Source organism: Serinus canaria, chromosome 18 (genome assembly GCF_022539315.1).
Source record: "Serinus canaria isolate serCan28SL12 chromosome 18, serCan2020, whole genome shotgun sequence".
In the NCBI taxonomy this organism is placed as follows: domain Eukaryota; kingdom Metazoa; phylum Chordata; class Aves; order Passeriformes; family Fringillidae; genus Serinus; species Serinus canaria.
Genome location: NC_066331.1, coordinates 7,076,515 through 7,100,150, shown reverse-complemented (window position 1 = coordinate 7,100,150; position 23,636 = coordinate 7,076,515). Strand labels below are relative to the sequence as shown.

Below are 23,636 nucleotides of genomic sequence, written 5' to 3'. Positions count from 1 at the left end.
CAGCCCCGCTCCCGGCCCCCGTCCCGGTCCCGGTCCCGGGCGGGAGGAGTCCCCGCAGCCCCCCGCCCGCTGAGCCCGGCCCGGCCATGGGGGCTCTGACCAGCCGGCAGAACGCAGGGGTGGAGGAAGTGGATATCCCCGCTAATTCCGTCTACAGATACCCCCCGAAATCCGGTGAGCCCCCGGGGTGTCTCGGGTCCCGGTGCCGCCGATGGGGAGGGAAAGAGGGGAGCGAGTCGGGCAGGCGCCGGGCACGACCTTGCTCCGGGCGGGGCGACCCTGCGCACCCCAAAGCAAACCCTGACGCACGGGGGGCACCCTGAAAATCTGGGTCTGGTGCGGGGCACCCTGCGTGAGTTCGGCACGGGAGGGATGGGGGTCCCCCTCTCCGTGCGCCCCTTTGCCCGTACACCCAGCTTCCCAAACTTGGCTGAGTTGACGCGACTTTAATAACATTATTGTCATAATTATTTCTGTAGCCGTGGTCTGCGGCACCGGGCTCCGGAGTTGCTTTTTATAGCCGGTTACTCCGGTGCTGGCTGCTCGGGAAAATCCTGCGTTTAAATTCCCGGGAGGATGAGGGAGGCTGGGGTGGGAGGGATTGGAGGGGATCCCACCTTCCCAGGGCTCTGCCCCATCGTAGCACCCCAGCCCCTGCCGTGGGGAGCCTTCGCCTTCCCGGCTCCTCTCCGTGCCTCGAGGCTTGCTGGTGATTCATCTCCCGCTCCTGGATCCGGCCCTGTCTCAAACCTTGTGCGTGACCTTGGAAAATCCGTCCCTCCCCTCCGTGCCTCACTTTTCCCTGCAAGGGCCGGGCTGAGCAGGTGTCCGAGGGGGAGGGAGGGGTGCTGGGGTCCAGCCTTTGGGTGGGCAACACTTCAGAGCCGCAAAAATACCGGCCCCAGTGGGTGATGCCCCGGAGCACCGTGTGTGCATGAGAGGAGATTGCACAGGATCCTTGCAGCACTAAATATTATTAATAGGTAACTATTTTGGTATTTAATAGGATAAGGTAAATGCTTGGATTGTTAGTGCTGTGACAAATTATTCACTAATTACAAATAAAGACCTCCTTAGCAAGAATCACAGCCCAACACAAACCCTGCGCTTGTCCTGAAAAGCTGTACTGGCCTTTTTTTTTTTTAATTTTAATCTAAAATAGGTTGCACAGCTGGCTGGAGATGGCTGATCCTTGACAGCCTGGCCTCCCGCAGGGCTCCCCTAGCTCCCTTTTTTACGTGGTTTCAAGGCCTCTGTCACTTTGATGCCAGGTGAGGCTGGACCAGCCCATCCATGGGATTGCTCTTTGTAGGGACGGTGTCTCCGTGCATTACAAATTTTTCCCTTGGGACCCCATCTTATTTAGGGGCTCTTGAAATATCGGGGTACAAAGGGGTGGAGGGTGTAAGTGCATCCAGGGAAGCCCTTCCAAACTCATCTCAGCTGCAGATGTCACCAGGCTGATGTTTAACTCCAGCTTTCAGGGGGAGCCTGGGGCTCTTGGCTGTGCTCAGCTGGCCTGGTCCCACTGCTGGGTCTGGGCAGAGCTGGGGGGGATGGTCCTGCTGCTGCCCAGGGTCCTCGGGAGAAGGGCTGGAGGTGCCCAGGTGACACAGCCATCTGCACAGGGACAAGGGCAGGCTGGTGGCCCTGGGAGATTATGGCTGGTTTGCCTTTAATCCGGTGGGATTTGCCTTCAGCGCTGCTGGCAGCCGAGGGAGGATGTGCTGGGCAGAGGAGCTGATTCTGCTGTGGCAGCAGCACTTCCCTCACCTCAAAAGCCACCTGGAAACAGCCACTGGCTAGGAAATGTGGTTCTGGAGGGGAATCTCATGGGACCTTGGGGCATTTTCCTCTCTCTGTGGATGTGGCTTTGGCTGTTGGGCTCTCTTGGGATGGCCAGTGCAGCCTGTGGGAACAGGGCAGCTGTGTCTGGTCCCAGTTTAGCATCTCCCCATCCTGGGGGTCCCATCCCCTCCAGACAGGGTGTCAATGGGATTAGTTAAACCACAATTTTTGAAACAAAGGCAGAGATTTACTTCTGTGGCTGCCACTGGGAGGAAGAGCCAGCGGGGGCTGTAGATGGAGCCCACTGCCTGCTACTGGGACGGCTTCTGGGGCAAGTCTCCAGCTTTCAGCCCCTGTCCTCAGCTGAGGTTTGCACCGAGCTCCCCTGGGGCACAAAGGGCTGTGAGCAGGGCCCTGGCTGGGGGCAGGAGCACAGGGATTAATGCAGCAGTGCCCCCCAGTCGTGGGGGCACAAGCCCAGGTGGTGGCAGAGCTGTGGCAGCCGAGGGCTGACACAGCAGTGCTGTGGCAGGGTTTGGCTTCAGCTCTGGCTGCCACTGGCTCTGGCTGCCTGCTTTAGAGCACAGAATTAAATAATGGGCTGCCCAGGGGCAGAAGCACCCAGAGCCTTTAACCAGCCCATCCCAGCACCCTGTGCTGGCACCCGTGGCCACAGGGTGTCCCTGTGCCAGCACCATGCCATGCCACCCATCTGGGCTGACTGCAGGCTGTGCAAACCTGTGCTTCCCTCACCAGGGGTGTGTGGATGAGCTGGGAATGAGCTTTTCTGGTTTAGCAGCTTTGGAGAGTGATGCTGTAAGGCTGGAGAGCCAGAGGCTGCAATACCAGAGCTCAGCAGGGCAGTGATGGCTGGGCACAGTGCAGGACGTCACTGCGTGCCAGAGCCATAAGCACAGCACACATGAGGGTCCTCACCCTTCTCTGTCAGCTGGACAAGGTGGCATTGCTTGCACTCATGGGGAAAAGGAACTGACAGCTGCTGCCAGGTGTGTGCTGGTGCCAGCAGATGTGCAGGACACAAAGACATTTTTTGCCATGAATCTCAGGCCACTGTGGTTTATTTCTCCTTTCCAGCAGCTGCTCTGTGCAGCCCTTCCTGAGACGTGGCTGTCCTTGACAGGCTCTCCTTCCCCAGGAGTAGGCGTTGGATTTACAGTCAGCCCATAATAAGGTGGCTGTGGCTGGGAAGGTGCTTCCCTGCCCCCCAGCCATGTCCAGGGAGTCACAGACACGCTCCTGCCGATGTGCTGGTTCTTTCCTGGAAAAGCCTGGCACGACTCAAGCCTCTTGTTTAGCAAGGAGAACTTTTCCTGGGAGGGAGCACAGAGCTGGTTCTGCCTGCTGTCAAGAGGGAGTTGAAGCCTCTGAGGGATGTGCTGGAAGCCTGCAGCACCCAGGGATGATCCCAACCCCTGGAAGGGAGACTGGGTGATGTCAGTGTGGTCCTCACCTGCTCTGCCCATCCTGTGGGAGCCGCCAGCACTCGCTAAACTGTGGCTGGGCCAATCACAGAGAGCCTGTGCTCCATTTTCCAGCTTTTCCTCACTGCTGGGGTGGCTTTTCTCCATGTTTAAATGTAATATTTTTGCCATCTCCTGCTCTTGCTCCAAGTCAGTGTCAGGAAGAGCTCTGGATGGCCCTGTTCTCCCCTGGCTGTGCTGTTGCAGGCAGCTCTGAAGGCACTTTGCTCTTGAGGCTTTTTTTTCCACCTGGCCGAGTCCTTCCAGGCGAGCTGCCTATAAATTATGTAGATGGAAAATGGGACCTGAAAGCAGCAGGCATCAATAATTGATGGTCGACGTTTGCTCACTGGCTCGCTGCATCCGGGCATGGCTGTGCCATGGGGCTGGGGCAGAGCTCTGTGACCCCACTCCTCCTTCCTGGCCCAGAATTGGATCCCCCCTACTCCTCCCCTTGGGCATTGGGCTCCCTTTTGGGTTTCAGTGCAGGATTAAAGCCTGATCCAGCCCTGGACAGTCCCTGCCTCTGTTGGAAGATGATTGCAGAGCTGCAGCCCAGGTTTAAGCTCCTTTATCTGTGGTTCCCCAAAGGTTTGGTTTTGGGGTGTCCCCCAGAGGGATGCAGGTGGATCTGTGCTGATGGGTTCGGGGTTTTTACAAGCTAAACCCTGTCACTGTGGCATTCAGGATGCAGGACACTGTGTCCATATCTGACTGACTCCTGGTGCTTCTGCTCATCCCTTGCTGCTGCCACATCCCTGTCCACCTTTCCCTTTCCCTTTTTTCCCCACCTCAAGTCCCAACCCTCCTGCCTGGCCAGTTCCTGTGCGGCAACACAGTCCAGCTCTCACAGACAAGGAGCAGGCACCAGTTGTCTCCTGGCTGGACTGGGAGGAAACTCTCATGGGGTGGAGGAGTGCCTGATCTGGGGGCTGCTCCCAGCTCGGGGCCGGGACATTTCTGGCTCTGTGAGGGAGGAAGGAACCCTGGAAGAAAGAACCCAGGGCAATGTGGAGCACTCTGTAGGGCAGGTGCTGACCTCCTGGAGGGTCAAAAGGACCCCAAAATCCTGCCTTGCACAGGTGAGCCCTTCCTAGGGAAGGCTGCAGGCTGAGAACTGACAGAACTCAGGTCATTTGTGCTCTGCCCTCCTTCAAGGAGGCAGCTGCAGCCAACCTGGGCAGTGTCTGGCTGGGGTCTCGCTGCCCTGGGGGGCACACGAGGTCTGTGCCATCGGGCTCTGGGCAGGAGCAGCCCTGGGCTGTCTGCCGGCTCCATGTTGCCGTTCCCGGCAGCATCCCCGGGGATGTGGGAGTCAGCCTGGCTCCTCCGGGTCTCTCTGGCAGGTCAGGCCGTGCCCCTGCCTCTCCTGCCCCCTTCGGGGCATGAGCTGGTGTTTATGGCCAGGATTAGCGCTGCTCTGCTGCCCCAGGGGCCGTCTCCTCTCCCTTCTCACGGCCCGGGATCCATCCACTCCTGCCAGGGTGGGGATGGCTGAAGGTCAGGGTGACCTTGGGTGGCTCAGGCCATGCTGGGGCTCACAGGGGTTTCCTAGACAGGGAAAGGGGAGCGGGCACTGTTAAGTCCCAGGGATGGAGCAGCCCCGAGGGCCAGCGCTGCCATGGGGCTCTCCCCATCCCGGCTCGGACCCTGGTGCTGGGGCGGGCGGGATGCAGGAGGAGGGGAGGGCAGGCAGGGAACGTGGCCCTTGGCAGCCTCTGCCTGCCTGGGGGTTCTCAGCGTGTGAACTCCACCAGAAAGGCTCCCTGCAAGGTGACCCCGGGGACAAAGTCACCTCCGAGCCATCGATCCGGTGGCTTGGTGCCTCTCCACGGAGCCCCCTCCTCCCCCCCGGCTCAGGCGCTCGCTGTGCTCTCGTTTCAGGGAGTTACTTCGCCAACCACTTCATCATGGGCGGGGAGAAGTTCGACTCCACGCACCCCGAGGGGTACCTCTTCGGCGAGAACAGCGATCTCAACTTCCTGGGCAACCGGCCCGTGGTGGTGGGTACCGGGGGGAGCCGGGCACCGGCGGGGCCCGTCCCAAACCGCGGGGGCTCTGCGTGACAGGGGGTGCGGGACGAGGCTGCTGGCTGTCCCCTCCACGGGCACAGCCTGCCAAGCCCGCCTGGAGCGGGCTGAGCGCATTCTCTGATGGCTCATACGAGGGCTGGGTTACGCTGCAGCCTGTGTCCTATTCGGACTGGTGGTGGAGGGGAATTGGGCTGATTTATCGAGCTCATTTCTCATTCCCTCTCCAAGACCTGAGTTTTCTCTTGCCTTCTCCATGTTGTCCATATCCCAGACAGGAGGGCACTCAACACAGGGGCCCTGGTGTGGTTCAGGGTAGTAGAGCAGCTTGGACAGGAACAGTTGAAATTACTCCCCAAGCTCTAGCAAGGAATGGGAAAAAATTAAAATAAAATAAAATAAAAATAAAATAAAGTGAAAAGGCCAGGGGTAGGTTGGGGCTGGGGGGGACATGGATGGGTTTTGCAGTGCTGGGTGCTGCCAGCTTCAGCTGGTTTCAGGGCACAAGGGAACCCAGCTGGAGGAGGGTCCCTACAATCCAGGCTCCTGGAGATGGTTTTTGTGCTTGCTACCTTTGGAAAGGGATGAAATAACAGCAGGGGTTCAGGCTGGGAGTGATGTCCCCCCTCATCTGGGTACCTCTCAGCAGTGGGACAACTCACCAGCACTGGCTGGAGGAGTTTGGGGGGTTAAATATTCATAAGATTCAGGGTGAGGACTTAAAAGTCTCCAAAGCTTTTCTTCAGTAGGGAAGTGTCCAGCCTGGGGCTGTGCCAGAGCAGGGATCCAGGCAGAGCCAGGTCAGGAGCACCCACAAAGCACAGGAACACTGGGTGGCCAAAGGCAGAGCCTTTCCCTCCCTCCTCTCTGCTTCCCTGAAAATGAGACGTCAGCACTCAGGGTCTCTTCCAGCAGTGAGTGTTGAGAAATCCTCTTGATTACAGTAAAAGCCTCTAAACTGCCCAGTGAGCAGTTCCCATGTCAGCAGAGCAGCAGGGAAGGCAAAGGAACAGCTTGGAAGCAGCAGAGAGAATTAATACAGCATCACGAGCTAAACTGTCATGCTCCGGTTTAATTACCGATGGCTCTGGGCTGCAGAGCTGTGACCGAGGTCCAAGATCCCTGGGGAGCAGGGGCAGTTCTGGGGCTGGACTTCTGGGTCAGGCCAGTTTTGGGGGCTCAGGGAGGAGCTGGGGAGAATCTGTGTTGGTTCTGGTCCCAGCCTGTGTCCAGGCAGTGCTTGGGGCTCTCTGATGCTGCCTCCAAGTGCTGTCCTGATGATTCTTGGCTGTGATACTTTTGCTTTCTGACCTTCTGGGAGAGCCCTGGTGGGGGTGGAAACATTAAAGATGGCCACTGCTTTTTGATGGGAGATTAATTTTGGATTCCTTGGGGATCAAGGGTCAGGTGATCTTGGAAGAATTGTGTCCCAAGTCCTCTGTGAGCAGAGCACTTTGAGCTATGAACAGCGCTGCTGCCACAGGGATGTGCAGGGCAGCCGGAGGCTGTGCAGGCTCTCCCCTCCATGGATACATGATAATCTGGATTTTCCAGCTGGGAACAGGTTCCCAAGGGGCTGGGAAGGGCGTTGCAGGTTTAAGTAGCTGCCACCATGCAGGGGCTGAGGAGCAGAGAAGCTGCTGGAGGCACTCAGAGAGCACAGGGGAAGCCAGGAACTGTTGAAATGTGCCACTGGGTTTCCCTGCCCACACAAAGCTGCTGGGTTTGCTTGTAGAAAAACCCCAAGACAGACTTTTGAGGGTGGTTTTTATTTCACTTCAGCAAAAGCTGGTCCTCACCAAATGTTGCTGTAGGCACGTGGATGACATTCTTAACTTCACCACAGCCGTTACCCATTTTTTTCTGTTGTGTTTCAGCTTGATTGAAAGTGAGGAGATGCAAAACATCCTCTGAATAGCCCCTTTCTGACATGCAAAATCTGGCTTGTAAAATTCAATTAAAAAAAAAATTCCAACCACCCCCAAAAAGTGCTTTTTACATGTGGGAGCGAAAGAGCCCAAAGTGGTTTCTGCAGAACACAATTTGCCTGTGACTCTTCCCCATCCTGCCCAGCCCCACAGCCCCTGTCACCCCCCTTCCCTCCTTTGTCACCCAGAGAAGGGGGGTGCACCCATAGGTGCTTTTCCTGCCAGGGCTGGTTTGGGTATGATTTGAGTGGGTGAGGTGAAAACAAGCAATTTTGGGTGACTGCCCTGTGCCCCCGATCCCCCTCGCCCTCCAGCCAAAGGGACAAGGAACGCCCCTCTGTGTGTCCCCTCCCTAGTGGAACTGTCGCTGCTGTCCTGGGCTTGCTGTTTGTGGAGGGATATCCCTGTCACTGTGATGCCTGGTACCCAAGTGCCAGCAGGTGCTGCAGGTGTTCAGCACCTATCAGGATGCCCAGGCCACCCCAATTCTCTCTGTAGGGTGTTGGGGTCACGGGGGGGCCCAGAGCCACCGCAGTGCCCCCGTGTGCTCTGCCTTCAGCGGTGTCTCTCTCGTCCTAGTTCCCTTATGCTGCTCCACCTCCTCAGGAACCCGTGAAGACCCTCAGGAGTTTAATCAACATCCGCAAGGACACCCTGCGCCTCGTCAAGTGAGTCCTGGCCCCCGCGGGCAGGGAGGGTCCTGCTGGGTGCCCCCAGGGATGCTGGGCACGGAGCTGCTTTCATTCCGGCGGGATGGAGGATGAGCCGCTGCCCTTCCCTCCCGGCTCCCGGGGCTGCTCTCATTCCCGCACGATGGAGGATGAGCCGCTGCCTTCCCCTCCCTGCTCCCGCATGCCAGCACAGGCAGTGCCGCAGGATTAAAGGAGCTTAGCGCTGCCTTTGAAGTGCTTTTCTTCTTCTTCCTCCCCCATCCTTCCAAAGGCTTTGCTGGAGGGAGGCTGGGGATTGCGGCAGGGCCGGGGGATGCGGGATTAGGGCTGAAATCTGTCTGCGGCACCTCCCGGCCCGCAGGAGCGACCTTGGGCGTGTCAGCCGCTCTTGTTGTGCCTCAGTGTCCCCTGAGGGAGGGCAGCAGCCCCTTTTGGTGCCGAGGGGATTAGCCCTGGAGCACCCCAAAGCCCATCTCCTGGACCCTCTGTGCTCCCCAGGTGCTCGGAGGAGGTGAAGACCCCGGGGGAAGAAGTGAGCAAAGCCAAGGTGCACTACAACGTGGAGTTCACCTTCGACACGGACGCCCGCGTGGCCATAACCATCTACTACCAGGCAACTGAGGAATTCCACAACGGGGTGGCGAGGTGAGGGGCCCCAAACAGGCCTGTGTCACCCCACAGCGTGGCCTATGTCCCCCCAAGCCTGGGGTGTGTCCCTGCCTGATGGACATGGAGCCTCCCCCCCTGAGCATCTTTCCTCTTCAGGACAGGAAACAGCTGAGATTGGAGGGGGGCTCCTTGTTTCCTTGAAGTGCCACCACCAGGTCCTTGCCAACCACTGCCACCTCCCTCCTTGTCACATCCTGCTCCCTCCTTTTACCTTCAGATCACAATGCAGACATGGGGAAATAATTCTGTCCCCAGACGCCTCCAGGTTGGCTGTGGAGTTGTCCCTGTCCCCTCCTGTGCTGTGCTGGCTGTCCTGTGTTTACTTTACCCTGTGGATTATTTTAGCCTTTTTTTAGAACTTCGCACCTCAGCCCCAAGAGGCATCTGGGAGGGGACGAGTGACAAACACCCCCCTCCCATTTTCCTGGCATCTCTGTGATCTGGGGAGAGCAGGAGGGGTGTGGGGACACCCGTGGTGCCCTGACCCTGTCCTCTCTCCATGGGACAGCTACACCCCCAGGGACAACAACCTGCAGTCCGAGACGGTGCACTACAAGCGAGGGGTGTGCCAGCAGTTCTGTGTGCCCTCCCACACCATCGACCCGTCCGAGTGGAGTGAGGAGGAGGTGGGTCCTGACAGCATCCCGTGCAGGTGGGGGCGGGAGGAAGTCTCAGCGCTGCTCCACCTCACCAAGCCTCCTCTGTCTCTCTGCAGCTGGGCTTTGACCTGGACCGCGAGGTTTATCCCATGGTGGTGCAGGCAGTGGTGGATGAAGGAGAGGGTGAGGAGGGGGGTTCCTTGCTGGGATGGCCTTTCCCCATTTGCTGGCATTGTGATGCCAGCTGGGCAGAGCCTCCTGCTTTTCCTCACTGCTGCCGTGGCTCTGCCTGTCCCCTGAGCCCTGAGTGTTCCTTTGTGTCTTGCAGAGCACAGTGGGCACTGCCATGTGCTGCTGGCCACCTTTGAGAAGGTAAGTGCCAAGCTGGGGCCATCCCCCTCCTCCTGCCTCCACCACCCACCAGGCACACGAGCCTGGAGAATCCCTGGGAATTGGGATGGGGGTGTTTTGGGCTGCTCCTCAAATCCTGGGACTATTCCCTCATTTTAAGCACCCTCTTCTAAGGCATTTGGGCTCAACGCCATCTTCCTTCCTCCAACAACTCTCCAGCTTTGCAGTGTGTGTGACTTCCCACAGCTACCTGGTGCTGGGCTGTCAGGAAAAGCCAGAATTCCTGCAAAATGGGCTTGTTGGGAGAGGGGAGGGAGAAGTGACAGCCAGAGGGTGGGTGGGTGCTCCAGCACAGCACCCAAGGGTGCCCACCCTTGTGCTCTTTCCTCCCTCCAGCACAGTGATGGCACCTTCTGTGTGAAGCCCCTCAAGCAGAAGCAAGTGGTGAGTGTTGAGGTGTCTCTGCACACCCTGCAGGGGAGGCACTGAGGGGTTTTGGGGAGCCCCTCCCAGCCTTCCCCTGCCTCCTAGGGAGTGCAATTTCAAGGTTATCAATGCAAAGACAACCCCTGGATGCTGGGGGGAGGAGGACTGGCCTAAGCAGGGGGCTGGGAGCCCTGGTGGCTCTGGGCAAGGTGTCTCTGCTGCTGACCCCTTGCCCATGGGATTGCAGGTGGATGGTGTGAGCTACCTCCTGCAGGAGATCTACGGCATCGAGAACAAGTACAACACACAGGACTCCAAGGTGTGTGCCTGCATCCCCTGCCTGCATCCCAGGGGTCTTCCCTCATCCCTTCTTCCCTTCCCCTAGCACAGGGCTGGCCACTGAAACACGCTTAGGGTGAGTTTGCAGCACAGCATTGAGCTGGTGATGTCTGGGGACATTTTATGTTGGCATTGAAGCTGCTGGAGGCAGAAAACTGAAGGACTGAGCTTTTCCCCTCATCCTTTGTGGTGCTTGGGGCAAGGCTTATGGCTTACATGGGGAGCATGGGGCTCAAGGCATGGGATGTGCCTTATGCTGTTGTTATAGGACGTGAAATAAAACCACATGCACACTAGAACCTCCAAGGTAAAAAGAAGGGAAGTTTATTTTCTGACTTCAACATTTACAGACTTTTAGAAGTGACCGTGGGGGATGAGAGTGCCACCTCTCCAATGACAGTGGACAAACCAACAGTCCATAAAATTTCTCCTCTTCTAGAAAAGAATATAAAACAATAATTATTTATATAAAAGTGCATGAGAAAGCTCATTACAAGAATGAAGCTCATTACATCAGAAGGCTTAGAAGAACAGGGCAACATTATGCTCCGCTCTAATATGTAAAAACTGGGGAGAAAGTTTGGGTTTCTGTTTCCTTTGGCCTCATCTCCCAGCCTCCTGGAGGAGAGGAATGAGATCCCGGGGGGGCATTTCACGAGCAGGCAGCCCATGGACACAGGCAGAACTGTCTCTGAGCACCCAGCCAGTATTGTAGAGCACGGGCCGGGGACCCCCGAGGCCGACCAGATCCCTCTGTGCCCTGGGCAGGTGGCCGAGGATGAGGTGAGCGATAACAGCGCCGAGTGCGTGGTGTGCCTGTCGGACGTCCGGGACACGCTGATCCTGCCCTGCCGCCACCTCTGCCTGTGCAACACCTGCGCCGACACCCTGCGCTACCAGGCCAACAACTGCCCCATCTGCAGGCTGCGTGAGGGCGGGGGAGCTGCGGGCGGGCAGGCAGCGCTGGGAACGGGCTGGCAGCCCTGGGAACGGGCTGGAGTCTCTAGGAATAAGCTAGCATCTCTGGGAATGGGCTGGCATCTTTAGGAATGGGCTGGCATCTCTGGGAATAAGCTAGCATCTCTAGGAATGGGCTGGCAGCTCTAGGAATGGGCTGGCATCTCTGGGAATGGGCTGGCATCTCCTACCCTTGAGCTCTGCAGTCCCTCTAGCCCCACTGGGGATGCCCCCCTTGGGAAATGGGGTGTCATTTTTCACAGAATTCACAGAATCACTGGGTTGGAAGAGACCTCCAAGATCACTGAGTCCCACCCAGCCCCAACACCTCAACTCAGCCCTGGCACCCAGTGCCACATCCAGGCTTTGTTAAACACACCCAGGAATGGGGACTCCACCACCTCCCTGGGCAGCCATTCCAGACCTTTATCACCTTTCTGGAAAACACTTTTCCCTGATATCCAACCTGTATTTCCCTTGGTGCAGCTGGAGGCTGTGTGCTCTGGTTCTGTCAGTGCTGCCTGGAGAAAGAGCCCAGCCACAGCTGAGCACAGGCACCTTTCAGGAGCTGTGAGAGTGACGAGGGCACCCTGAGTCTCCTTTTCTCCAGGCTAAACACCCCCAGCTCCCTCAGTGGTTCCTCACAGGATTTGTGTTCCAAGCCCCTCACCAGCCTTGTTGCCCTCCTCTAGACATGCTCAAGCATCTCAACATTCTTCCTAAACTGAGGGGGCAGAACTGGATGCAGCACTGGAGGTGCTGCCCAACCAGTGCTCTGGGAATGGGCTGGCATCTCCCACCCTCAAGCTCTGCAGTCCCTCTAGCCCCACTGGGGATGCCCCTCTTGGGAACAGAGTGTCATTTTTTGACAGGTCTCCTTTCAATGCCTGGTTTCACCCCTCCCTTTTTTCCCTGCTGCCCCAGCTTTCCGAGCCTTACTTCAAATCCGAGCCATGAGGAAAAAACTGGGCCCACTCTCGCCCACCAGCTTCAACCCCATCATCGCCTCGCAGACCTCGGACTCCGAGGAGCACTCGGTCAGTGCCTGGCTGAAGGTGGGACCCTGGCCCCTTCCACCAGAATGGGGAGGTTTGGGCATCCATGTGTCTCTGAAGAACAGGGTTTGTTTATTTATTTATTGTAAAATCTTCTTGTAAAAAAATGTAGGATTGATATTACAAAAAAAAAAAAAAAAAAAAAAAAAGAAAGAGAAAAATGGTTTTTGGCCAAGTGTCTCTAAGTTTGAGCTTCTTCCTGGGGCATCTTGATCCCACTGGGAGTGAGGGGATCAGCAAAATGGCCCAGGGAGGATGATGGTCCTCATGATCACCCCATGCTCCTCTCCCCAGTCCTCGGAGAACATCCCCCCGGGTTACGAGGTGGTGTCCCTGCTGGAGGCCCTCAATGGGCCACTGACGCCGTCGCCGGCCGCGCTGCCCCTGAGAGCCCTGGGGGACCCCCCTGGCGTGGGGACCCTGCCCTCCTACGGCAGCGATGGCCCCCTGCCCCCCCTGAGGGGCCTGTCACCCCTTGAACGCCTGCCTGACTGCGGCCCCCCGGGGCTCAAGCTGAAGAAGAGCATCTCCAAGTGAGTCCTGGGGTGGGTATGGGAGTCTGGGGGTGCTCAGGGGGTCTGGGGGCTGTGGGCAGGGGTGAAACCTTCTGCTTTGCCCCTTTGGCCAGGTCCATCTCACAGAACTCCTCCATCCTTCCCGAAGAGGAGGATGAGAAGTCGTGCACTGAGTCAGAGCTGAGGGTGGCCAGGAGGAGATCCCCAGCCCGGCATGAGGAGGTGAGCACTGTCCAAAACCTGCTGGTAAAGAGTGGAGGCACTGGGGGGGCAGCAGGTTTGAGGGACCAGAGAGACTGGCTGAGGTTGCTCCTCTTGGCTCTGCCTCCATCCATGAGAATGCCTGGAGGAGATGGGCCATCCATGCTGAATATCCCCCTTTCCATCCGTCTTATGGGCTCCTCTTCCAGGAATGTGGTGCAACCCCAGAGAGTGAAAACCTCACCCTATCATCATCAGGAGCCATTGACCAGTCCTCGTGCACTGGGACACCCCTGTCCTCCACCATCTCGTCCCCAGAAGGTACAGCATGGAGGGACTCATAGGCACTGGCAGGGCAGGAGAGTGGCATTGTGATCTCAGGACTGTCACACTGTGGGGGGATGCAAATGGACATTGGATGGAGCCAATGTCCCTGACATGAACATTGGATGGAGCCCCAGGGTGTCACCTCTGCTTTGTCACCTGTACACCTGGAGATGGGAATCACAGGGGCACTGATCATGCCTGTTTTGTCACCCTGTAGACCCAGAAATGGGGGGCTGTGGGCCCTGGGGATCTGCTGCTGACAGCTTTGCACCCATCACATCTCCGTGGTGTGCAGCCAGTCCTTCCTCTGCACCCCAGTCCTCCTCATTAGCTCCTCTTCCATGAGTGGGTGCTGTGCCATGACTCCCACCAGTGGGTGGGGGGGTCCAGCAGCCCCCTCAGCCCCTGCTCTCCCCCAGAGCCCGTGAGCAGCAGCCTGGCTCAGTCCGTCATGTCCATGGCCTCCTCCCAGAGCCAGCACTCGCAGCTCAGCACCGACACTGTGTCCTCCATGTCTGGCTCCTACATCGCCCCTGGCACAGAGGAGGAAGAGGAAGAAGAGGAGGAGGAAGAGGAGGGGGACATGCTCCCTTCGCCTGCGGCCGCAAGTGCCACAGCCTCTGATGGAGAGGTGGGGACTGGGGGTTGTTGGTGGAGCCCAGCTTGGAGAGCTTCCCCATGTGATCTAACTCCTCCTCCAAAACCACTGGCACCAGACTTCCCTTTTTGTTTTCCTTTCATCTTTCCCACCTTTCTCCTACAGTCAACACCTGTGGAGTCCCCAGATCTGAATTTTGTCAGCATCTCTGCTGAGGAGCGCGATGCCGAGGTAACCAGAACCATCCCCCAGGGAACTGGGAGCTGTGGTGTCACCTGGCACTATGGGGGATCCCACCTGTGCCCAGAGTTGGGGTGTCACCTGGAACTATGGGGGGATCCCAGCTGTGCCTGGAGCTGGGGTGTCACCTGGCACTATGGGGGGATCCCAGCTGTGCCCAGAGCTGGGGTGTCACCCAGCATCATGGGGGGATCCCAGTGGTGCCCATGAAGGGGGAAGCTGGGCAGCTGGCACCACGTTCTCCCAGGGCTGGGCTGAGAAATGTGCTGCTCACGCATCCATGTCCCTGAGGGCTGCCCTGGGGATGGATGGGACAGTGGGGCTGTGCCCACCGACAGTCCTGATCCATGGAATCCCCAGGGCCAGGGGTGTTCCCCCAGAGGGACCTGGGAACAGCCCCTGGCACAGCCCTGGGCTAACACTCGCTGCCTCTCTCTGTGCCACAGGGCAACGATGTGCTGGAGGACGAGGACGCCTCTCCCACACAGGAAGACGGTAAAAGGCCCTGGGTCGTTGTTGTCCCCTCGCTTTCAGCTCACTGTCACCATGAGTGGGAGGTGCTGTGCTGTCCCCAGCTCCCCCACTGCCATCAGGGAGAGCCCTGGGGAACCCTGCGGGCACTGGAGCCAGAGGAATATCTGTCACAGCAGGGGCACCCATAGGGGGCTGAGCACCAGTGGGTGAGGGAGCCAGCCAGCCACGGGGACCAGAGAGCTCAGTGTGGGACATGGAGCAGGCCATGGTTGGTGTGCAGGACCCAGTGGTTTTTCCAAGGAGCCAAATGGAAAAGAGGCTTCTCTCTCTCTCTCTGTGTTTTTTCCCTTGCCAAGGTCTTTTCTCAGATCTCTGAAACTCTCCCCTGTAGAAATCAGTGTCTGGGCTGATTCCCATAGGAAGGGGCTGCAGAGCTGTTCCCTCTGGGATGCTTTTCTCACTTTCTTTGGCCTGTCCTCACTGTGCTTTTGCAAGTCAACACACGGACATCGAGGGCTTCTCTCACCTCCTCCCTTGAGCTCAGGCAGCCAAGGAAAGATGTGGTCACCTCCATGCCATTGGCCACCAACTGCCCTGGATTGCTTTTGGGCAACAGGGAGGCCCACAGTGTGCCCCCTCCCACATTTCCAAGTCTCTTTTTAGCGAAAATACAACAAAACTTTTTCCCCATCCAACCCGGATGCTCAGCCAAGCTGGAAAGCAGGAACACCCATCCCCAAATCATGGCCTCTGACCTGCAGAGAGGCTCATGCTGAAGGGGAGACTCAAGTATAACAAATAGGAGCAACCAGGGGCTGTGGTGGACATCCATGGGTATCCCAACGGCTCTGGGAGCAGGATGGCCTTTCTCCTTAGGACACAGTCCTGCAGCTCAGCAGGGGTACTGGCACATTTGGGAACATCCCTCCTGAGGTTCAGTCACCTGCATCTGATGGATGCAGGTAAGAACCTGGGGGCTGATCTCTTGGAGAAGTGATGCTAAGAAGCAGAGTTCCCTCCCTCATCCCCAAAAGCCTCCATCCCCCCTGCAAAAGCTTGGCTACGGCTTCTTTCGCCCCACGCATCCAGCTACTGCCTCTTCCTGGCATCCATGCAGCTTTCACTGCACTGCTGGTGCTGGAGAGGCTCCTGCAGGAGGTGATGGGTGCCACCACAGCCTGGCTGTGCCAGAGGGAAGGTTTGGCTGAACCCTGGGCAGGTTCATGCTGTGCCCGCAGCCGCATCGTTGCTGCTCCGCTGCCCTCCGATGTGGCCGGTGAAAGGAGAGGAGCAGCTGGGGCCGTGCCCAGGCCTTATTGTCCACTCTTCACCCGCTCCCACCCCGATGCATCGTTTCTGCGTCATTTTTTGTTTTGAAAGAGGCTGGGGAGGGGAGAGGAAAAGCCCCAGCAGTGCCACGCCCCAGTGCCAAAAGGCGATGTCGAGCCCAGGCGCGGCCGCGGCGGTAACTGCCTTAACTCCCTTCCAGGCCCGAGGACAGGCGCTTTCCTCGGTCTGAGGTGTGACAATAACAATGACATGGGCATCGCACACGTGAGAGCGCTGGACAATAAACTGTGCTCTGAGGCCTGCTTACCTGGTGAGTGGCCGTCTGCTGAACATGAACTTGGGGTGGGGGGGACAGTTCCACTCTTCCCTGCATCCCCCCAGCCCTTTGCATCCATAGTTCCCCTCCCATCACCATCATTCCCACCATTCCTGCCAGGCTGTCCTCACTGCACCCCTTCTGCCATCCCTCTGTGTGGCTGAGCACCAGCCATGTCACCACCCATAGGTCAGGGTGGCCTGTCCAGACTGGGATGTCCCCAGGGAGCTACAGTCTTGCTTTGCTGGGACTCTCTGTCCCTTGGCCAGGGGGCTGCTGGCACCCCAGGAGGCACCAGTCCTTAGGAAAGTGGTTGTGTGGCACAGCTGTAGCCTGGTACAGGCTTGTGGTGGGCACAGTATTTTGTGTTGGGGTGTGATCCATAGGCAGTCCAGATGTACAGCAGGGGCTGCCTGCCTTGTCCTCCCTCCAAGGCCAGGGAGATGGGGTGTGTCCACCAGGTCATGTTTCTACAGAGCCCCAAGATTCATCCATCTTTCCCATTTCTTCATGCTTTCTCCCCCACCCTCCTTCCACTTTCATTTCCTCCCAGCTGCTCTCCATCCCTTTTTTTTCTTCCTTCCCCCCAGGCTCCTCCGTCTGTGTGAAAGTTCATGTTCGCTCTGTGCCAACACGGTTTTCTCCACCCACGCTTGTGCCCCTTCCCTGCCCAGAGTTGCCCAAAGGTGACAAATGTATTGAACACCCCTGGCCCCTGTGTGGAAGGGGGCAGTGGGCTGGGGACCCTGCCCAGCCCTGCAGGCTCTGCTTCCCCAGCCTGTGTGTGAGGAAACGAGCCAAAAAGCCAAAACACCCTCCAAGGGGTCTCAGTCAATACATTTGTGGACAAGCTGAAAGCAACTCTGCCCATGCCTTGCCCCTTCAGCTGACTTTGTGGCAGGTCCCAGACCTGCAGCAGGTGCTGGAGAGCCGAGAGGGTGGGTGAAACCCACTGGAAGGAGGGGAAATCCTTTATTTTCCTCTGCTCCTTTGGGAAAGCCTCCTCTCCTGCTGCCTTGCCTGTTCCTGGTGGTTTCTGTGCTGGAGAAACACGGCTGAGGCTCTTGGGGAGGAACAGGCGTCTGCCACAAAAGCTCTGTGTCCTCTCCATCACCCTCTGTCAGCAGCTGGCTGAGTCCTGCTGGCCTGGGGAGGCTGGGGGTGTCCCAGCAGCACCTCTGCTTTGCTGGAAGGCCTGGCAAAGCATCCCCTGGCTGTGGCAGCAGCCAAAGCCATCCTTGACTGCATCCCTCTTGGTTGTGCCGGGGGGAGGATGAGGAAGGGGGAGCTTTGCAGCCCAGATGGCTCCAGCACAGGGTCAAATTCTTGCTCTGCTGTGAGGTGTGCGCTGAGCTGGCATGCAGGAGCTGGTCCCTGGGCTGAGCCCAGCCAAGGATGCCCTCTCCATCCTTTGGCCACCACAGCTGTCCATGTGTCCAGCAGCTGCAGCGCTCAGCAACAGCTGTGCTGCATGAGAGGGGTGATGCAGCCTCGGCATTTGTGGGGAAAAGCAGAGGGCTGAGGAGGTGCAGAGTGGGGCTTTGGGGCTCTCCATGGTCCCTGGGAATGGCAGACACACCGTACTCCATCCCTTTTCACTCGCTGTAGGATACAAGGCATTTTTTCCACATAATAATGGACCGTTATCATTTTCTGGCTTTCCTTTTTGAGCTGTTGTATCAGTTTGTGTAGATCAGGATATTCCAGCAGGTTTTAACCAGTTTTTAACAATCCATTCAGTAGGGGTTGTAGACCAAATGTCCTGTAACTCATTTAACATATGTTTTGGTGCAGTTTTTGGTAGGGAGTAGGTGAAGTCCCACCCTGCTCTATAGATGAAGTTACAAATACATGGATTCAAGTTGTTACAAAACTGTATCTTTGTGTGACCCGCTGTTAAATTGTCACAAGGTGTTCTTAGACACACACACCCACACACCCTTATCCTATGGACACTGGGATGGATTCAGGGCCATTATCAGGAGACATTTCCAAATGATAGACACAGTTCTCTGTCCAACACAGGTCATGCTATCAGAATATTACTTTCACATATAAACCCCTGGCATTCTCTCACCACACAACAATCTACATGGGTGGTTTGCCATGCATGTGTGTGATTGTTCTTAAAAGGCCATGCTCAGTGCTCCAATGGACCTAATCCCATTCCTACCACCAGGATTTGGTGCTTGGCACGTACAGAAGCACTCTGTATTGCTTGGGCAAACACTGACCTTACTAATGATGGGGACATAAGAAAATTTGATTGAAGACCACCAGAATTTAAATGCCTTTTCAAATTTGAATGATTAAAAGTCCCTTTTCTCATTCAGTGACTATCCCAGAACTGGAGGAGTGTAACCACAACTGAGCTGGAATACAGCTGAGTGCTGAGGACACTGCTTTGAGCCATTTCCAGACCATCAGCCACTTGGTCATTAGCATTTGGATAATTTTGATATTTGAAGCTGACCACTGTGTGTTTCTAAGAGCAGATAAGGAAGACCTTAAGGGTTGATCTGTAGTGTTTCAAATAATTAATGGTTGCACCCAATTGATCAGTCAGAGTTTCAAGACTGATATTGTTCAATACTCCTATTCCAGTTCCCAATATATCAGTAAGATGTGTGAGGTAACAGCCTCTGGTTTAGCCAGGAAAACCAGTCAGTAGAGGAGGTACCTGTAAAAGATTAATGTTTTGGTTCTGATAGCAGAAACGTTGGTCTGCATCTCTTTAAGGACTAGGATTAAGCAGTATTTGTTGTTGTTCAACCAATTTGACCTTGAAATGTTCGGAGTTGATTTTATAGGTTTGGGAAAAGTTTTTGGAGCAGTTGTGGAGGGTATGCTGGACACCCTTAAACCCTCTAGAGTACAGTCAGCTTCTATAGCATAAGGAGTTAAGATCAGTATAGTGTCTTTAAATTTACATTCCTTTAGGCTCATGGTGAGACAGGCTGGGGGTGTTGCATGTTTTGTGGTTTTGTTTTGGCTGTATGGTTCATAAAATCTCTCAGGGCTCGTACCCCGTTCATGACAACCCCACTCAGTGATTGTAGGGAAGGCAGTTGCATCCTGGCCCTTGAAACCTGTGGTGTTCAAGAGTCTACCTCTCCAAGTCCATCAAGTCTCTTGGACAGTCTCCAAGCTGGTGGCATTTGATAATGATGATTTTGTCCTCTCTGTGATGGATGAAGGTGCAGGATGTGGTTCCTCAAAGCTTCTTTTGAAATCTCTGCAGATTCCAGTCTGGTGGGAAAGAGCTTTGTGAGGAGGCAAAAGTCTCCATCCCAGGGATTTTAGGACACAAAGTTTAACTAAAACCTACAGATCCATGTTCTTGTGTGGATCCTACAGGGCAGGAGTTGCAGGGGCTGTCCCCAGGGTTCAGAGCATCCTCTGGCTGCAGCCTCTGCAGGGGGCAGGGTGGAAAAACAGCTTTGGGAGGAGAAACTGGGGAAAGACATCTGCCAGAAAGTCTGGCACCGAGGTGGGGGGGCTGGGCAGCTGCTGTAGAGAACCTGAAAACCCCTGAGGGCTCCTGCTGCTTTAAAGCCACAGACGCTCTGAGCTGTGAGGTGTGAGCAGTGGGCCGGGCCACGCGGTTGGGTTTCACCAGAATGGATTTGGGTTTCACCAGGATGGATTTGGGAGCTGGTCTGCCCAGGGCAGGTCTGCCAGCTGCTGACAGCAGGGGAGACCTCTCCAGCAGCACAAGGGGTGGGAGGTGGGTGGGCACAGGGCTGATACCCTGCTCCAGGGCCAGACCATGTCCTGCTGCCCCAGCCCAGCTCCTCTCAAGGGTGCACTGAGCGCAGCTGGGTCTCTGCACTGGGGCACTGCAGTGACTTAGGCCATAACAAGCTCTTAATGGGATTTCCGTGTGCATGTACATGTGGTCCTGTTTAATTATCCATTCCCTCTGGGATCTGCAGACTTAACATGCCTCGCTCTCCAGTCTGAGCTCGCCATGAAAAGCCACTCGAAATGGCAGCTGTCACCTCCCATAAATCAGCAGGCAGCAGGATTTTGTTGCTCCCCCTCTGAGAAAGCCTTACCCCTTGGCCTTGGCATGCCCTCACACAGTCCTTCGAGCTCAGAGCTGCCCTGGGCACAGGGCTTAGCCTCGCTCGAGGGTGCAGCCAAGCTGCCTCAGGGGTGCACCCCCTTCCTAAGGGCACCACACAGCCTCTGATGGGTTTGGTGGTGGGACACAAGCCACGGGCCGAGCTCTGCCATCCCCCTACCCCAGCTGGAGGGTGCTGCCTGCCCTGGGAGCCTGTGGCCAGAGAGGAGGCATGCGGGGACCCAGCTGCCCGGGCACCACAAGCATGTCACCCCTCAGTTCCCCTTGGCACCAAACCCCGGGGGGGCTCCAGCATAGGGACCCCTCACCCCGTGCCTGGTGGCAGCTCCCCCACCCCCTCCCAGACCCGTTCACAGGCAATGACACCCAGGCCGCCCTGTCACCCCGTGTGCTGCTCATGTGCATGTCCCCGTGTCCCCGTGTCCCTGCCGCTCCCGCCTTCACCATGTGCCTTCTGGTCTCTCCTGCCACGCAGCCGCTGTGCCGGATTCCTGCCCCATTAACATTGAGGAATAGGTGAGACCATGAGACCCCCAGAGCTGTGCCTGCCCTGTGCCCTGTCCCCCGGGGGGTTGGCACTGGGTTGTCACCCATTGCTGGTGGCCCCTTCACCACCCAGGCCAGGGGACATCCCTTGGTGCCTGACCTGCAGCCCCACAGGACACCTGCATGTGGCCTCTTGCTGGGCATGGGTGGCCCCCTTCATGTGGGTTATTGAAACCCAGCAATGGTTGTGCTGTGCTTCCCGTTTGGCCCTCAGCATTCCTGGAAAATTGGGGCTTTAAGGGGCTCCCCAGCCTGGAGAGGTAAGTGCAGGCACCCCCCCAGCCTTCACCGTAGCCAAAATCCAACGGGGGGCTGGGAAGGTGGGCGTTACTTTGGGAGAATAAATCACACCCCCTGTGGAAAAAAAAGCCAATGCACCACTGGGCTCTGGGAGCCCCTAACCCCTGTTTTCTCCCCCCAGGCCCAGAGGCAGCCAACAACAACGTGGGGCTGCAGCAGACCTGGCCCCGCTGCCCCCCTGGCCCCCCGGACCCGGAGCAGGCAGCGGGCGCCCTGCCCGTGTGAGGGCTCAGCCTCGGTGGGGCACGGAGCCCCCTGCCCACCCAGAGGGACCCTGGGGTCTGAGCACCCTGGGCATCGTCACCACCACCTCTCGGCTGTACCAGGACTGTATTTCAAGAGAAAAGACAGTAACCTCGACTTCTCTGTGGGGCTGAAAGCCATGTTACTTTGGAGCCCCCCACTAGTACCTTCCCATTCTCCAGCCCCAATGGAGATGGGCTGGGGTCCCCTCCTGCCCCCACCCCAGTCATCTTACACCCCCAGGCTCCTCTCCGCCAAAGAGTGGAGCAGATGGGACAGGGACACCTCACCAAGGAGGTTCTGGGATGTGGATAGGGACAATGGGAGGATGCAGTTCAGGGTTGTGGGGTCTAGGATAAGTGCTGGGATTGGCATTCTTGGTGCATGAGCTGCTGACTTTCATGGGAGGCTGTCTCCCCCCAAGTCTGCTGGCCCGTGCTCCTGCCCTGCCGTGAGCTGACCCCATGCCATGGGATATCCCCATTAATGCACTGGCAGTAACAGTGTCCTCACAGTTCCCCCTTGCTCTGCTCTCCTCCTGAGCAGCACCTGGGCTCCTGGGCCTGGCCCCAGGCTGCTGTTCCCAAGGGCATGGAGCATGTGGCAGGGGTGGCCAGGAGACCTGGTACTGCCCTCAGCCCCATCATCAGCCCCTGGGGTTGATAAATTGACAATTTATCCTCTGTCTTCCGCCCTGCTGTGAGCTCAGGGCTCTGGGCTGTGCCCTCTCTCTGGAACAAGTGCCAAAAGTGTCACCCCATGCCACCTGTCCTGCCCTCCCCATAACACTTTGTAGCAAGGGGTGGATGAGGGTGTGGGAGCTGCCCCCATCTCCATCCCCATCCCTCTGGCCAACATTGGGCTGGCAGCAGAAGTGGATTTTGCCCCAAGGGCAGACACACAGGGATAGTAAAGCAGGAGGGATAAAGCCACAGACCTTGGGGGCCTGCTGGGGCCTCTGGCAGAGGCCAGGCTCCACTCCAGAGAGCATCAGGGACAGTCAGAAATCACTAGGAGCAGCATCAGACCCTGTATCCCAATGCAGCAGGCTCTGTTCTGGAGCTGTTTGGGGCAGCCCAGGGTGGGAAGCTGAGCCTCCCTTTTCCCCACCTGGCTTTGTCACATGTCTGTGGCAGCAAAGGCCACCTCCTCCTCTTTGCAGGAGCATTTCAGAGCTGCATTTCAGAGCCATCTTAGCACAGAGATGTTCCTGCACTGGAAGCAGTGTCCCTGGAGGGGTGGAAGCAGGTTCCCAGTGCCATCCCCATGGCAGAGAAATTGTGCTGATGATGGCTGTGGCTCCTAGAGAGGGATGAAGCCCTTTTGAGGGCTGGGGGTGTTTTCTCTACCTTGCTCTGTGTGGGTCCTGCCAGAGGTGGGTTTGGAGTCAGCCATCCCACTGCTCTCTCCTCTGGGCTGGCTGTGTCTCCTCTAAGCTCAACAGCTCCCAGATTCCCCCCTGGGAACCCAGGGCTGGGTGTTTGATGTCAGGGGGTGACGTCTCCAAAACGCTGACCTGTGGCATGTGAGGTGGGAGCTGCAAAGACAGGGAGAGCTCAAGTGATGGGGGCAAGCCCTGTGGCCTGCTTGGGGACATGCTGGGGGTCCCAGCCCTAAGGAGCCACAGCAGCACACAGGAGGAGCTTTGGAGGTCCACTGTCATGCTGAGCTGACAAAACCACGGCAGCCATCTCTCCCCTAAGCCTCCAGCATGGGAAGGAGGGAAGAGAAAATGGGGCTGGTGCTCATCTACAAAAGCCCAGCCTTCCTCGTGGTTTCAAAGGGTACAAGGACAGCTGGCCTGGCACCCTGGCACAGGCTCCAACAGTGCTTGTGGCTGCCAGCAGAACGAGGGCTTAGGGAGAGACCGTGAGGGTTTTCTGGCTCCCCTGAGCGGTGTCCCCGAGGCTGCAGGAGCAGCCAGACAAAGGCACGGGGTGGCTGCGGGCGGGCGCTGCCCCTCGCTGCTCAGAGCGATGGAGAGGAGCCGGGAGGATGCTGTGGCCGAGCAGTGCTGCTGCCTGGCTGTGAGCAAGGAATCCATCCTCTGGGTGGCACAGGAGAGACGGGATTTGGGCATGAGTGACATCAGCGCCGTCCTTGGCCACCCAGAAGGGATGAGGGGCAGGCAGGAGCTGCCAGAGCAGCGAGGGGTGGAAGGTGACAGCCCCTTGTTCCAGTGACCCATGTGTCAGGGATTTAAGG

At 57.3% G+C, this 23,636-nt stretch overlaps 1 protein-coding gene across 4 annotated transcripts; it reads left to right on the top strand.

Annotated features, from left to right (window-relative positions):
* Nucleotides 1-23,508, top strand: RNF157 (ring finger protein 157). Of its 4 annotated transcripts, XM_009094467.4 has the most exons (20): nucleotides 1-174; nucleotides 5,154-5,272; nucleotides 7,807-7,895; nucleotides 8,397-8,543; nucleotides 9,076-9,193; nucleotides 9,283-9,349; nucleotides 9,495-9,538; nucleotides 9,914-9,961; nucleotides 10,191-10,262; nucleotides 11,051-11,210; nucleotides 12,164-12,276; nucleotides 12,589-12,827; nucleotides 12,923-13,031; nucleotides 13,220-13,331; nucleotides 13,757-13,968; nucleotides 14,101-14,166; nucleotides 14,622-14,670; nucleotides 16,139-16,249; nucleotides 20,818-20,858; nucleotides 21,310-21,443. In XM_009094467.4, the coding sequence occupies exons 1-19, from the start codon at nucleotides 87-89 to the stop codon at nucleotides 20,856-20,858; spliced, it is 2,004 nt and encodes a 667-aa protein (XP_009092715.1). In that variant the 5' UTR covers nucleotides 1-86; the 3' UTR covers nucleotides 21,310-21,443. The 4 variants fall into 4 exon arrangements, with proteins under 4 accessions (XP_009092715.1, XP_018774654.1, XP_018774652.1 ...); XM_018919109.3 differs by lacking the exon at nucleotides 20,818-20,858 and having other exon boundaries at nucleotides 21,310-23,508; XM_018919107.3 differs by lacking the exon at nucleotides 21,310-21,443 and having other exon boundaries at nucleotides 7,834-7,895; nucleotides 16,846-20,858.
* The last annotated feature ends 128 nt before the right edge of the window (nucleotides 23,509-23,636 follow it).